This window comes from Falco punctatus, assembly GCF_963210335.1.
Source record: "Falco punctatus genome assembly, chromosome: 5".
Lineage (NCBI taxonomy): Eukaryota > Metazoa > Chordata > Aves > Falconiformes > Falconidae > Falco > Falco punctatus.
The window spans coordinates 56852559-56868496 of NC_137584.1; the positions used below are offsets into that span (position 1 = coordinate 56852559).

At 40.7% G+C, this 15938-nt stretch overlaps 1 protein-coding gene across 4 annotated transcripts in view; it reads right to left on the reverse strand.

Moving 5' to 3' along the window:
* Positions 1-10354, reverse strand: part of LAMA2 (laminin subunit alpha 2) — a 377492-nt gene extending 367138 nt beyond the window's left edge. For 2 of the 4 annotated variants that reach the window (XM_080390372.1, XM_080390371.1), the window contains exon 1: positions 9767-9939. In XM_080390372.1, coding sequence (XP_080246498.1) covers positions 9767-9848 — 82 coding nt within the window. In that variant the 5' untranslated portion in view covers positions 9849-9939. Of the gene's footprint in view, positions 1-9766 lie in introns of all 4 variants that reach the window. The other 2 variants (XM_080390370.1, XM_080390369.1) reach the window with 2 other exon arrangements.
* Positions 10355-15938: the final 5584 nt, after the last annotated feature.

Genomic DNA, 15938 nt, shown 5'->3' on the forward strand with positions numbered 1-15938 from the left:
GATGGCCGAACACCCGCCTGCCCATGGGAAGTGGTGAATGAATTCCCTGGTTTGCTTTGCTTACATGCATGGCTTTTGCTTTACCTATTAAATTGTTCTTATCTCAGCCTTGAGTTTTACATTTCTCTGCAATTCTCCTTCCCATCCCTCTCAGCAAGTGGGGAGTGAGCGAGCAGCTGTGTGGTGCTCGGCTGCCAACCAGGATTAAACCATAACACTGTGGCTTTATTCCACAAATGCACAGAACGGTAGATTACAAGCACAATCTACATTTCAGCTACAAATTTTTGAAGCAGAATGCCTACAAATTACGTCATCTTCCACTCAGATGGAGAGATTCACATGAAAAGTAATGGTCTATAAATGACCATCTGTAGAACTGGAGGTCCTGAGGACTCATAGCAGCTTACAGTTAGATAAGGCAAAACACTTGCTACTTACTGGATCTTTAATAACTAAGCCACATGAAACTGGCTGCACCCTCTTTAACTGAATGTTGCATTTTCTCAAGTTAATTGAAGAAAGAGGCTCTGCAGAGCACTAGTAGTATTACAACAAATTACTAAATAGCTTCCAATATAACTAATGTTCATATCTATCAATTCAATTTAAGTTTAATTCTGTCACAGCCAGGCATAGACCTTGTCAAAACCTTTGTGAATTCTTCCATAAACAGTAGTCTGTTCCTTTTTTTCTGTGATAATATAGTTTAAGATACTCAGGCATATTCTCAAATGCTTTTCTGAAAACCCATGTCCAATATAATAGCCCTTCTTACTATGTCTAGTACAAATTCTTTGTAGCTTTATTCATATAATATACAAAAGCCACTCTGGCTTTTGCCAGCACAACATATTTATCCATGCATTTACTAATTCTGTTCTTTATCATGTCTGCAACTATGTTTGATTCTAAAACTATAGTTACAAGTTTGTCACATGAGGCCTTTTTAAATGTTAGCATTGTATTTGCCAGCTTCCATTTGCCCTCTAATGAGGCTGTTCATGAAACCTCTTCAACAATCAGTTACGTAAATGTCATTACTTTATCAGCACATTCACACAAAGTTCTTTACATCCTTGCATAAATCTCAGATTCAAATACCTGTTTCCCCTAGAGCTACTGAGCGGATACAACTCACCAGCCTTAACAACTCTATATCTAAGCTGGTTCCATTTTCATGCCAACAACAAAACCTATACGCTGAGTTGATAACTTAATAAATCAGCGCTTCTGTCCTCCTGTATCTGACATTTAGATCAAATCCCAGAGGGCATTAGCTGTCTGTGTCTTCTATAACGCTAAACACAATCAGCAACTATTGTATATCTTTCATTAGTTTGCTCATCACCACAGTTTTTCTCTTTAACTACTTTATACATGTGATCCAGAACCATATCACCTTCTGTATATATGACAGTTCTATTCTAATCCTAAAGAGCCTAGAATACAAAGACAAAGCTTAATATCAGCAAAGGTTAATTCCTGAAACAAAAATAATAATTTATTAGCAGCAATCTTGCACAATATCCAACTATTTTTATTTTAATTCTTACAGTCAAACAGCTTTCTCTCCAAAACATTTCCCCCTCAAAAGTACCTTTGTTCCTCAGGCAATGCTTTTAAGATGAGCACTGTCAAACTGTACATGTATCAGTAAGCCACGTGTTCACATTAAAAGCCACAAATGACTAAAATAAAAAACATGAAAAATACACACAAACGCTGTGCAAAGAGCTATCCACAGTTTTACTAACTATCCAAAGTAGCATACTAAACCAAGCACTGATCTCTCTCTTACTAGTGGCACAGATGTAATTTTACTATTTTGAGTTATATTATGGGACTTAGTCAAGATGAAAGACAACAGGTGAAGGCAAAGTAGTTGCATAAGAACCTATCACCACCTCTGAATCACATTAGTTTTAAATAGATACTTTGGGACAAATAGATATTGTAAGTAAAAGCAAAGTACTGTACAAAGAGCCACAAATATGTTATTATCAGGAAGAACCAATACAGTAGAACACAGCTGCATCCATCGATCCCTTCAGGTATCATCATCTAAGAAGGGTAGCCAGAAGTGAAATAATGAGAGTAACAATATTGACCAAAGGATATGGTGAATCTTCAATGAAGAGACCAACTACTCAGTGTAACAACCTGAGTTCCACTTTATTCTTCTGAGACAGTGTCTAATTTCCCCCAGAACTGACTCAAGCTCTTGATGATGATTATTGTTGTTGTTCTTATTGTTTTCCCCATCTCTTCTCTATGACACAAAAGTTCTTTCATCAATTAAACTATGAGCTTCAAAGTTACTTCTAAATAACTCCTACCAGTATGGTAAGCAGGCTCAATGCATGTTCCCCTCTAGTTCACAAGCTATGAAGTTGATAGAAACATTTAACGATTAATTTTGCTGGCAAATGACTGCCTTATTCTCCATGTCAAAGCTGCAGCTGGGGGAGGAAACTGAAGCTGCATGCATAATCAACAATTATAGGGTATGCATGTAAAAGCTTCCCACCTACTCTGAATTTAGAAAATATTTGCCATATTTATCCTATAAGCATACCAAAAGCAGCTGGGAGGGAGAAGCACATTTACACAGACCCTAAACCCACACAATACACAACCTTAACACAATGGAACTAATTTTGAAGGCTGTGCCCAGCTGTAGAGAGACACAGTGCTCAAGAGAAGAATTCAGTGTGCATATTACAAATATATTTTCAATTAAATGTGCGGGTAAAGAAGGTAAAGGTAAAGAAAACCTTTTTGTGTGAGGGATCGTTCTTCTTCAAAAAGAAATGATTAATAGAAAATATTCTCCAACCATACCAAAATCAAAAGCCAATGAGACATGGACTCGGGTTTATGCTACGTACTGCATATGGGAATTCTTATATTCACAATGGAGGGTCTTCTGCAATTGTTGTAAAAGGTGACTAAAAAATTATTCACCGGGATGAAATGGTACCATGAATTTATTTTTTCAGGTAATATTAACAAATTCAGTAGTGCCAATGTTGGCTCAAGGTTCAACACATGAAGTATACCTCTGATGCTCTGCAATCATCTTTCTGTTGCTGCTACAAAAAACGCATAAATAATTCACCCAACTAGAGACATGCAACTGCATCACACTCAAATCACCACTTCTGGGATTTGCACAAACATACATGTTCTATTCCTGATGGTTCCAAATATCAAATTCAAAAGCCCTGTATGTTTTATTGATGTTACTTTGCATTCTTTAAAAGGCATAGGTGTCTTCTTGTTTTGTAAAGGTTTCTAGCTTTCAGAGGAATCCAGACTACTCATACTACCTACCACTGCAAATGGGTTTAGAAAATGAACAGAACAGATATCAGTGTAACATAGTATTTTATCATACATATTTAGAAACACATAAATATGTACAAATAATGCTATTTATTTATTCTTTCTCCCAGCCTGAAAGTTATTCAGCAACAAATGTATAGCAGTAATTCTGCATTCTCAGTGCAGGATATACTGCAGGGAAGTTAATAACATATAATGCATTTCCCTATAATAGAGATTATCCAGATATTTCTGTGGAACAGGACTACAGGCTGTTGAGCAGACAGCATAAACAGAGGAATACATTGTCATGTTGAGCACCTTCCATCAAAACCTAAAGGCAGCCTGAGTGAAAGTGGCATCTAAAACTCACAGGGTTCATCTGAGAAGCTGGTGTATATACAAAAAAGCAAATTAAATCCTAAATCTACTCTCACTCTCACTGTAAGTGTACAGAAAAACAATGCCTCTGATTTCTTTTTCTTGCATCTCTAAGCTCCTGATTGCCAACCCCCAGCTTTGATTGGAAATTTTCCCACAGCAATGGGAAATATACAGTAGAGGCATTTTCCATAATTTTCTGATGAAAAATTCTTCTGATTCTTTCTAGCTGACCTCAAAAACTGTTCCCACTCATTGGGGTACGTGAAGAATGACAAGATACAGAAATCTGCCATTAAAACAAAATTGATAGAGCTATAAAAGTAATTTTTTAAAATCCTATTTTTTTCACTTTTTTGGTAATTTTCTTTTTTATTACATCCCAAATCCATTAATATTATGACAATAGTAGACACACGTCAGCAGGGACAGAACAAGGCATTGTAATGGTATTTGGATAATCCACTCTGCAGGAATGTTCATTATTCTTCTTGAGGTTTCACAAGAGTTCCCTGGCAGAATACTGCTACAGCTGCTTTACAGTCTAATGTTATTACAAGGTTTGATAATGTCTGCTAGAGGAATCTGGCAGGGAGCAGAGTACTAGGAAAATCCTTGTGATACTGAGGTGTAACTAATGGAGACGAAACTGCTGAAAAAATTGAGAGTAGTAACAGCTATTTGTTTTTGAGTTTTGCAAGAGCCCTGAGAGATATTTGTTATTTCTTGGAACAAAAATCACACAAATCAAGTTACTTTTTCTGGAAATGATCATGTTTCTAATCAAAATAAATCATAAATATATATATTTTTTTAAGAAAAAAAGAAGTTCTAATCTCTACCTTATCCATGACATAGAAATGATCAAAAATCATTCCTATTTTCTTCAGTACCTCTTATCTACATTTTCAGATCGAGGAAAACATCAAAACTGTGGAAAAGCAAGAACTACAAATTGTCTATCAACTACAGTAGTTGGTACAACAGAATAAATAAGATAATCATCAGCAGGACCCAGTTCATGAACCAACTTTATTGGCAAACGTCAAGGAATTCCCCTTCTTGTTTCAAAGACACAGATACAGTCAATATAAAGTTCAGCAAACATAGCGTATTTGTCTGCATTTTATATCTGTAAGCAAGATTTGGTCTGATAGCATGGCCTGAGTTGCTAGTGTGTGACATATGAGCTCTCAAATATGCTAGACAGAACTCTCATTCAGGAGAAAAATATCCAGTAATTAAAGACTTATCATCTAAGAAAAAAGATGGGAAAGAAAAGGAGATAATCATGTATGCACACTAGTTCACATTTGCATGTACTTGTGTCCTATTACTGATGTACAAATACAAGGTGTCTGGACTTACTTCAGGAGAAACAAACGGGAAGGACAAAACCAAAAAGCAATCCTGCAGTAGGAATTCATGCTGCTTCTTATTCCAAAATACTACAGTCTCCAAAAACTGACAGTCCAAGTAGCTGGATAAGAAATTAGAACATGTGTGGGTGGATTCCTTCCTCCAGCCTGAATTAATCAAAAATGATTGTTTGCTGTATTATTTTAAAGCAGATTTTTGGAACAGGTTAAAGAACCACTGTTCTGACTTTAGTATCTCAAGCCTAATAAGCAAGACTCCTGTAAAAAACTTGTAGAAGCAAAAATTAGTAATAAGGAGGGTCGAGTGCACCTTATGTTTTTATTTGTTGCTTGGAGAAACTCACACATTCTTGCACAAGACCTACCTCATTCAGTTTGGCTGTGGTTAGTTCAAGTTAAAGCATGTACACAGAGGAACACACAAAGTCATGTCTCCAGTCAGTCTGGGCACCTCTACCTACTTCTAATACCTTAGGTGGGCCCTAATTACTGTATTTTCCTTTCCCATATTCTAAACCTGAAACATATATTAATACCTCCTGCTTTCACTTTTTTCCAACCTGTTATTAAGCCACAAGAAAATAATGCAGACAACAACTCTGAAGTAAAAAGTTACAAGCAATCACAACATATTTATGAGAGCAGCATCTCCCAAAATTTTGGGGCTAGTTAATCCCTACTGATCAGGCACCACTAAATATTCCTAAGAGAGCTTTCAGAACCGATCAGTATCTGTCTTGTATATACACAATTTTAAAACAATAATAAAAAAGAAAAAAAAAACTAATTTCCATATCACAAAAGGTTTACCTGCAAAAACATTTAGTAGCATATAGAATGTACTATAGAATGAATGTTAAAAGGTTATATATAAAATGTACTACATGTAGTACACCTTCATTGAGCAAGGCTTGTTACTTGTTCTAAAATCCTGAAATTGGATTAAAGATCCCATTTAAAAAAAAAAACAACACAGATTTTTACCCATTGCAGGACGCTTACCCTCCACAATGGACATTTTCTCCTTCACATTCTTGAAGCCAGAGCCCTACATAAGTTGACTAACCAGAATGAATGGATTAGATAATGGCTCATTTCTACCTTTCCTCTCACAGAAGACAAAGTACTTTGGGGCTCTTCCTACCAAATAGCTGCTAATTCAGTGATTATCTTAAAGATTTCTACATTGCTTTCAAATTTGCTTGGTATTGGACAACAGCTTCAAGATTTATTTAGGTGTGAACAAGCCAATAAACAGAGCAATCACCCAAGCCTTGTTCTCTGGGGAAAGCAGACTAAATCATTTACATGCACTATCCTCCAAATAAAGTCAGCAGAATGTTTTTAATGATCAAACGCCATTAACCACGATGGAAATGCTCTCTATATCAAGATTACAGCTGGGGGTGTTAGTCATTTTTGAAAACAGACCTTACTCCAAAGAGGTCCTTATAAAGACATAGGAGACAACTTTTACTTTACTGCATTACATTAACAAAGCATCTGAGTTTTTTGTCTCCAGAAAGAGAATCTAAGTCCACACAACATTCTTCAATCTTAATATGTGAAATATTAAATTATGTCCCATTATCCTTCTCTCTCATATGCACACATCTACATATGTGGGAAGGAATCTTGTAACCCCTCATTTCCACGAGATAACACACGAGAAACCAGTTTTGAACTAAAGTCTGAAAACTCATTGTAAAAACTTACACCTAAAGACTTAAAAATATGGACCAACCTGCCACCATCTACTGCCTAACAGAATGGCACCAGTCACATGCTGCTAACAATAGGCTGACCTTCACCCCGGATTTCTCCTTTGCGTGATAAATCTGACTTTATAAGTATTCTATATACATCACTTCTTTGAGTCAACTTCCGATTTGTGAAATGGCACAAAACACCTGTACTCCATGAGTTATCTCCACTGATGGTCAGCAGCTGACAGCACCGATCAAGTTACAGCACAGTGTATTAGCCCTGTCCTGACTATTCACACCTTTCACAGATACATAGTTTCAGTTCTCTCCCATGATAATAAATACTTAGACTTTTCTATAAAAGGATTAATTCTTCCACATCAAAAGCAAGTTTTTTATTCTTTTCTAAGCTACTACTATTTTGGTTCTCTCACACTCAACAGGAAAGAGGATGAACCAAAGTTCAAGATTCAAAAGGAACATACAACACTTCTATAAGTTTGCCTTAACAACAAGTTATGCTTTAAGAAACACTGTTACAGAATGTACATGCCTTTCTGGTTCTGATTCTTCCATTTTATGAGAAACTCTACAGGACTACTTAGTGTTCAAACCAGAGAACATGTGTGGCTGGGGAAAAAAAAAATTAAAATTAACTCCAGGTTTCTGACCACAGTAAATCTTCTACCAACTTAAAAATAAATAAATAAATATACTTAAAAAAAAAAAAAAAACAACCAAAACCAAAAAAAATCCCCAGAATTACAGACTGTTCTCATCTTTGAGGTGCAAAATGTTCTTGAACTGTTCTGTTCTAAAAAACAACATGGGAATTCATTGTGTTGTCTCAAACACTGTTTTTCAAAGCATTGCAGCTCTGTTACATAATTTTCTCCACAGACATCCGACTGGTGCTAACAATTAAGAGAGCAATACTTACCATCCAACATTATGGTTGTTACCCAATAACTATTAAGTGGAAAAACAAAAGTTGTAAGTCTAAAGGTATAAACCATGGCTCTAGTAGCATTCTTGTACACGTTAAAAATCCCCCAGGACTTAGTGAAGTCAGACTTCTCAAACTTTTTGCAGTAAAGCGGAGTTCATTACCTCTTTGCCTAGGCAACACAGTGATATCTACATAGTGCTAGCACCTCCTAGCAGCTGTAACATCTTAGAAAGAAATTCAGAAGGCAGTAAATGCTTAAAAATTTGGCAGCCCGGTCAGCTCTTGAATTCAACTGTGAGGTTTGGAAGGTCCCATCATCACATTATTAACATTTAATTAAAAGGCCTAGTGCTCCTCACTGAATTACCAGAACTCAGTTATAATTACGAACGATGCAGCAGATGAATGCCCAAGACACCCACTTCTAATTTAAAAAGAAAATAATGATCATATCCCTTCACTGCAGAGGTTCAAAACCCCAAGATACTGCATACAGAAAAGGACATTCTCCAAAAGTGTCTCCATGTGCGTACATGTGCATGAGTGAGAGACAGAGAATATTAAAAGAAATGCCAAATCACTATTTTTCTAGCTGAAAAAATCCATTAGCTGACAGGGGGAAAAAGAAAGGGGGGGGAGGGGAAGCAGGAGGAAAATGCATGATGTACTATATCTTAAATGCTCTACTTTTAAAATCTGTCTTCAATGTTTACCAATAAGTCATCATCTAAACACAGTCTGTGTGAGTTTTTAGTCTACACAGATACTTGATCAACTGTCGTTTATCCTCACGCAGTAAAATCAGTATTAAGGAGTCAGGTGCTTGAGACACTTTTTTCACAAAATGACAACAATCATGTTTTCCAAAGTAAACCCTAAACTCTAAGAATTCCAAATCCACGGTTCAGTCCACAGTGTGACATCAAGGCCAAACAAGCTAGCTGTTATTCCAGTGGCTTTAATTAGTTTTATTTTAACACACCCGTGGTATCTCCTTACTGAATTGTTTTTAGCAAGGCTAAAAATGTAAAGAGCAGCAAATGCAGGCACCAGAAAGAATACTGCGAGCCGAAGAGCAGTTTTAAAGATTTCCTGTGAGAGCTGATAAATCTAGTAAAGTTTATTTCTACCACAGCCGTACATCACCCTTTTTCATCTTTCCATGTAACACTAATTGAGAAAGTAAGCAAACAAAAAAACCTTTAGTGTCAACACACCTGAACACTGTATGGAAGGTGATTGCACGCGTAAGACATTGACTATTCGTGCCAGATACAATTGATTGTGTTCCCATTCCAGTCGTGGATAGTTTTTAACACCGAGAAAGGCTTTGTTATTGGATAACTGCATCAACTTGTCACCTGAAGTAAAAGCAGCCCAAGCAGCCCGCATTTGTGTCAATACAGCCCACCAAGCCTCCCCTAATCACAGGGATGCCAGCAGACGGATGCAACGCGGGGCGAGGGGCTGTCACCAGATTAGCCTGTACAGACCGTGTGACGCCTCGGGGACCAAAACTTGTCCGGTCGGCCCTGAACTACAGCAAGTATCATTTGCCCTTCCGCGTTCGGCCAAAACGGAGCTCATCGGCCACGCTCATGACTTTGTCTCTTAATAAACGGCTGCGTGAGAGAGTCAGCGGGGAAGATGGAGCGGGAGACAGCGCGTACCGGGGGCAAGGCGCAGCTCCCCGCCCGGTACCCCGCGCAGCCGGGCGGCCCTGCCCCGGGGCGGGGCGGCGGTGGCGCGGCAGCCCGGGAGCCCGCTGCCCCGAGCCAGGGCCGCGCTGCCGGCGCCGCCGAGCCCGCTCGGGCCGGCCGATGTACCAGCGGCGGTGTCCCGGCAGCGCTCCCCAGCCGAGTCCTCTCTACAGGCTGGCAGCTGCTTGTCACGCTCGGTCCCCGTCCGCCCGACCCTCCCGTCGCCACAAGGACCCCCGAGCCGGCGTAAAGCCGCCTCCCCCTCTACGTCCCCCGCAGCCCCGGCCGGGGTGAGTGAGGCACGGTCTCCCCGCTCCCCCGTACCTCTTTGCGGCGGCGGCGGCGGCTGGCCTCGGCTGCCAAGCGCCGCCAGGAGCAGGAGGAGCGGCAAACTTTCCCGTGCCATGGCTCCAGGGCAGCAGAGCTGCCGGCTCGTCCCGCCCCGGGCCGGCCAGGCGAGTGAGCCGCCCTCGCCCGAGAGAGGAGACGAGACCCCGGTGCCCCGGGCAGGGAGCAGGACACACCCCTGCCGCCCCCCCCCCCCCCCCCCCCCCCCCCCCCGCCCCGCCGCTCTCCGCCCCGCCGCGCCGGGCCGCGGCTCCGAGGGCAGCCGAGGCGCGACAACCAGCGCGGCCGGTGCGCCCCGGGGGAAGGAAGCCGGCGGCTCGGCCGAAGGGGGGGACGGCGGCTGCCGCAGGCTCCCCGCGGCGCTAACCGCGCGAGGCCGCCGCCGCCCGCGTCCCGGCCGAGCGTGCGCCCGTCGGATGAGGCGCCGCGCGAGGCGGGCGGCACGTGCCCGCCGAACGGCCGCTCCCGGGGGGCCGCGGGGCCGCCTGTCACCGGCACCTGCGCGGGTGGCCGGGCCGGCTCCCCGGGCAGCGGCGGGCAACGCGGGGCCTCCCCGCGCCCTTCCTCGCAACTCAAAGCCGAAATGTTACCAGGTGACCTGAGGGAGAGAAAAATACCTATGCTGTGAAGGGAGGGGAAAAAAACCCCAAGCTGGGTAGGCATTCGGGAAACTGGAACTGCAAATAAGCCACATACATCTTTCCTGCTGTGTCCGGCAGTAGTATGTCAGCGCCAGCCACATATGACAGGGAAAAAAATCCATATTACTGCATAAAGGAAAAGATAACATTGCATTAAAATAAAATGCTGATTACAATCCATTGCACGGTTTTCCTACAGAAATCAAATTACTTTTCTAAAAGTCAATAAAAAACGATTTTGATAATGGAAGGAAGCGAACAGCAAGGCTTCCAACCTGCAGGTAAGCATACTGAAAAAGTACAAAATAGACTTAGAAAAAGAGCTGGGCTGAACTGACAGTGTGTCCCCACAAAGGCACACAAATACGATTGTGCTGACAGCCCGTTTCTGACTTGCATGGTCACCCCGTGTGTCTTCACAGATCTTGTCACACCCTGCTTCAAACTGAACGTCCTTTGTGTTTTACATAGAGGTCAAGCAATTATATGTACTTCCCAACACACTTCAGTATCTATGTGCACAAATACATCTTTGCTTGCTGAAGCCGACATTCAGCAAGGCTGGGGGTAAGTATGCACAAGCCTGAGTTTGACACATTTGTCTATTTCAGCTCTCAAACCGCAGCATTTTCTGTTGGTACATTTGTCTGTTACTCCAAACCCAAATTCAATGAGGGCGGCATTTTGCGTATAATAGGCTGTTACATCCAGCAACACAGCCTGCTTGTTTCTCTCGCTGTTGTCCCACCCTGAGTAGACTCCTTTCTCTTCACAGTGACTGCTCACTTTTGAGGTTTCACCCTGAATGGCCTGGGCTCTGCTGTGGGGATTCCTGTTCGTGGATGCCCATTGCTTCCGCAGCCTTCTAGAAACTGCTCCCCCAGTACAGGGCAGCAACAATAACGCCCTTATACGGCTCGGCCATTTGCCATGTGTAAGTCAATGGAAAATACTCCAGCCCTCTTGCCAAGAGATGATGTAGTGGCCTTCTGCACTTCTTGCTGGGAAACACAAGTTCAGGGTTCATCTCAATGGTTTTCATCCTGTCAACTATTTGCTTTGTTGTGGAAATATACACAGTCAGCAAGCTGTGAGGAACAGAGGAGGAAGCCGTGTTTATGATACTATCCACAGTTTTGTCACTATCACTATTTAGTCAATAAAGTGTTTCCATACAAGCAGTAACAGTCACTGATTTCTCCTGGCTGCTTCTTCCTCTGCAATTGCCTTTGTGCAAAAATTTTGACTGCAAGGAATTGTGCATATATGCAAGAGGAATAAGCTAGTGAATTGTTAAGTACAACAAACAAAATAAAACCACTTCACCCCAAGTATATGCCTGTAACTTGGAGAATTCAGTGCCAGTTTTATAGGTAGGGATTTGACTACTTCTACACTGGTTTGATTCTAAAAACACATTTATTGGTTGAATTAGGTCAAGCTTAGTGGCCGCTGCTGCCTAAAAGTCATACTAGGATGAGTTGCATACTCCCCCAGCTGGAGAAATTCTCTCCAGGGCTCCAAAAGCTGCAAGCACTACACATGAGTTTCAGGCAATACTCCAGAAGCAGACTGTAGAAACTGAAAGCGAGACCTGAAAGTGGGATCCTCTGCTGCTTTATGTAAAGAAGTTCTCATCAGATCCTAGGTAGTAGGCTCAGATATGGATTCATCACATACCGGGACTCAAATGCATTAGTTTTGAATTTATTTTCAAAACTATCTTAACAGCCTTTTTATTGATATCCAAAGATGAGTCAAACTCTTTTCAGTGCTAATTTTTTCTGTGTACCAGCCTTTCTTGCCTTTGCAGCTTCTCAGGTTGCTGTTAGTCTCAAAACCAAAAGCTAGTACTTTTTCAGTGCCTGCCCCAGTATGTTTTCCTCTTTTTTAGGTATCTGCAAAATATCTCGATGACTTGTGAATTGTTAAGATCAACAGCAGATTGTTGTAGGGGTCCCTGCTTCCCCAGATACCAATATTACACCAACATTAAATGCAACACATGTTATTTACCTGACCTTTTCTTCAGATTGGCTTTTCCTGCTGTTGAGCCTGTATGGCGTTTAATGTGACATGGCGTTATAAGAACTCAGCCGAGTGTCAGTTCATCTGCACTGTTGTCACACCCAGGTACGTAATCACCAGTCAGAGCCAACAGTGACATCTCTGTAACTGTACACCAGAGTTACAAACTTTAATAGTTTGGGGACACAGAGAAGCAAGATATGCTAGGATAACCTATTGACTTACTACATCAACAACATTTTTCACATCTGAGCCACAGGAAATAATTTCACACTATAAAATGCTGAGCTGTGTCAAGAAGCAGCAAGAGGGGGCTGCTCTTAAAGGGGAGGCAGGTTGGAAGATTAAGGCAACACCAAGGTAGGCAGGGCAGTGGCCTTACCCCATGGGGCTTGATCCCACAGCACTCGAATGCAGGAAGAGCAGGTCTGGGAATGATAACCAAGATCAGCCAAGAGTCCAGATCTCCAGGCAGGTTCATAGGAAGCAGATCTGAGGTCAAGCCAAAAAGTCAAGTCTGGAAATCAAGGTAGGATCAGTGAAGCACAGAGTGAGGCACAGGCATAGCTGCAGTGTAGCACAGGCAGAGACTGAGGGTTAGGGCTTGAACTTAAATGCAGCACCTGCTCCTTAAATGCAGGGAGGTACTAATAAGGTTTCTCCAATCTCTTCCTCACATATCAAATGTATCACCACTGCCTGACACAAGGTTACATGGCTGTGCCAGGTCAGAGGTGGCAGCCAAACCCATAGGTGTGGGGAGAAGAGGCTGCAGAGCCTGTAGGTGCAGTCAAGGCAATCGCAAGCTGGACAAAATGGAGATAGATATGAAGCTTTTTAGCTATCACACTGGATAAAGGGGACGATAATGATAGTGTCTACTGGGGTGAGAACTGCTGGGCTGAAAGAAGGATGTGAGAAGAATCAGGTAAGGACTCATCCGGGAACCAATATCATTTAATATTTTCATGACCTTTGAATAAATGTGAGAGGGTTTTTTAATGATATTTGCTGATAAAATAATATCAGGGAAGACCAATGTATATATTATACATTTATACATTTATGTATATGTATATACATTGTGAATGTAAACAATTTTTATTCTTAGTGACTGACGTATAGAAAATTAGAAATTCCTAAATACCACAAGATTCAGGGTGATGCATATAAGGACTAACGGTAACAGTTTCTTATGAGAATTAATGATAGAGAATATGACCTAGATCTCCTGAGTGGAAGTCAGTGAGTCACATGGCATTTTTGAGTCATCAGAGTGACGCAGCTATGAAATAAGCAAGTAGTGCCTAGGATACAAAGGCCTAGGATCAGAAAAAATATTTCCAGTGAAGATCTGAAAATTAATACTGTTGTACTGTTGCATCCCACCTAGGATATAATGGGGAATTATGATCATGCATGCTGAAGAAGAATTAATTTGGACTTAAACAGAGCAGACACCTCTAGGGTATGGAGAGCTTGAGACACATAGATTTGAAGGGTTTGATTTGTTTAACCTAGGAAAATAAGATGTGAGATGGTTCTAAGCATATGACAGATGTTAATGGATGGAATTGTCACAAAAGGAAATGAGGGTAACCAAGATACAAATCAATATAGGCTGGAAAACTAGAAGATGGTTTCTAAACATTGTGTAAAAACAGCCTTCTGTTAGGAGAGCAGAGTGAGAAAATTTAATTTTAATTTTTTTAAAGTTAAGCTTGGAAGGTTTGTGAAAGTGGTTCCATGATAAACTTGCCTGCAAAATACAGGAAGAGTGGATTTGATGACTTGTGCAAACCTGTCCAATGTTCTTAAGAGGACTGTAATCAAACTATAAAGCAAATAAACATGAAAAGGAGATTTAAAGGATAAAGAGAAGAATCAGATACAGCACTTAGAATGAATTGAAATATATGAATCATAATAATCAAAGAATTAACCCATTTTAGGGGCAAGATGAGACATGGTGTCTGATTTGGACCCAAATCAGGAGGAACCAGAAGTGTCCTTGTGCCAGAGTTGTGTTCATCCAAAGCAGGCATTAGGGAAGAGGCTGGCAAAAGACAAGATAAAGAAAGACAAGAAATAAAAATTTGAAATACATAATTAGGAATCAATATCAAAGCAGGGAACAGAACTCATGATCAAAATAGTCAAATGAGACATGATGAGAAGGAAGAATCTAACACTGATAGAAAGACATTCTTGTGAGACCCTCTGTTTCTGGGGTCACTAAATATTGTCGTTTAAGGCTGATGCCTTATGCTACCGTATGCAGATAACTCCTGCTCAGGAAGTGATCCTGTAAAATTAAAGGGGGAAAGAAAGGAAAAATAATCAAAAGAATGCGGGGAGAATAGGATACACCTGGGTCTAGGTAATAAAGAGCAGGTAAATACAATAATTTGACAGGACAGGCTGCGAAGAGAAGGATGACAACAATAGCACTCACTGCATCCTGAAGAAGGTAAAAGTCAAGAGCAGAGTTGTTAGTTTGATGAGCTACAAATGGCATCAGGATGGAACTCATTTCAGAACCCAGCTCATTTTGTTTCAAACCCTCTATTTTGCCTTGCTCACCACCCCTGTAATTAGTCTGACTGAATCTCATGCACCCAACCCGCCTACTGCCATTGTGTTGCATATTAACTCTTACAAAGCTAAATACTCATCTATTAATACCTTGCTATTGGTACTTAGGCATAAGGAACAGGTAGGAGTTATGGTCTTGTTTGATACTGGATTCTATGTGTCATTTGTAAGCATCACTAATTTCTTGTCTTGACTTCCAATTTCCTTTTAAGCCATTGTCCTTTCTGACTATGCTGCTATTTTAAGTGGCTTTTGTTTTAATTTTGGTCCCATGAGAAAGAAACAATTTGGAGAGAAATGGCAGCAACGTTATGTTAGTTTATGTTTAGCTAAGAATATGAAGCAGAAAGCAAATAGAGTTGTTCAGCCCATAATTAATTTTTACAGCCAAAGCCTTTATATATTCTCCATAAATAATGTACCTGTTGCAAAGCATTTTGTAGCTCTATTTTCAGAGAATCGGAGAGCTGCCAAAAAAGATTTACTGATTTTAATAGCTAGTCATTACCAAAAACCTAGAACTTACTCTGAAATGGCACGTAATTGTTTCAGTTTTAGAATGCATTTAAAAATAGTCTTTATCATTCATTTATTTAGGACGTCTGTTGCGTGTGAGAAACTGCCAATATTGTTAGAACCGATAAATAAGAAGAGTTAATAACTACTAATTTTGCCCTGAAGTATAACTTTGCCTCTCATGGAATGGAGATGAGGATTGTTTGGCTGAATCATCAGTGTGGGTTTTATGTTTCCCTGCCAGTCGTTAATGAATTGTAAAAAATAAAAATTAAATAATAATAATAAAACAGAAGATTAAACCAATTCTGTAGAATTAGATTGACTTGCCTTCCTAAAAATGGATATTACTGCAAAATATGCAGACA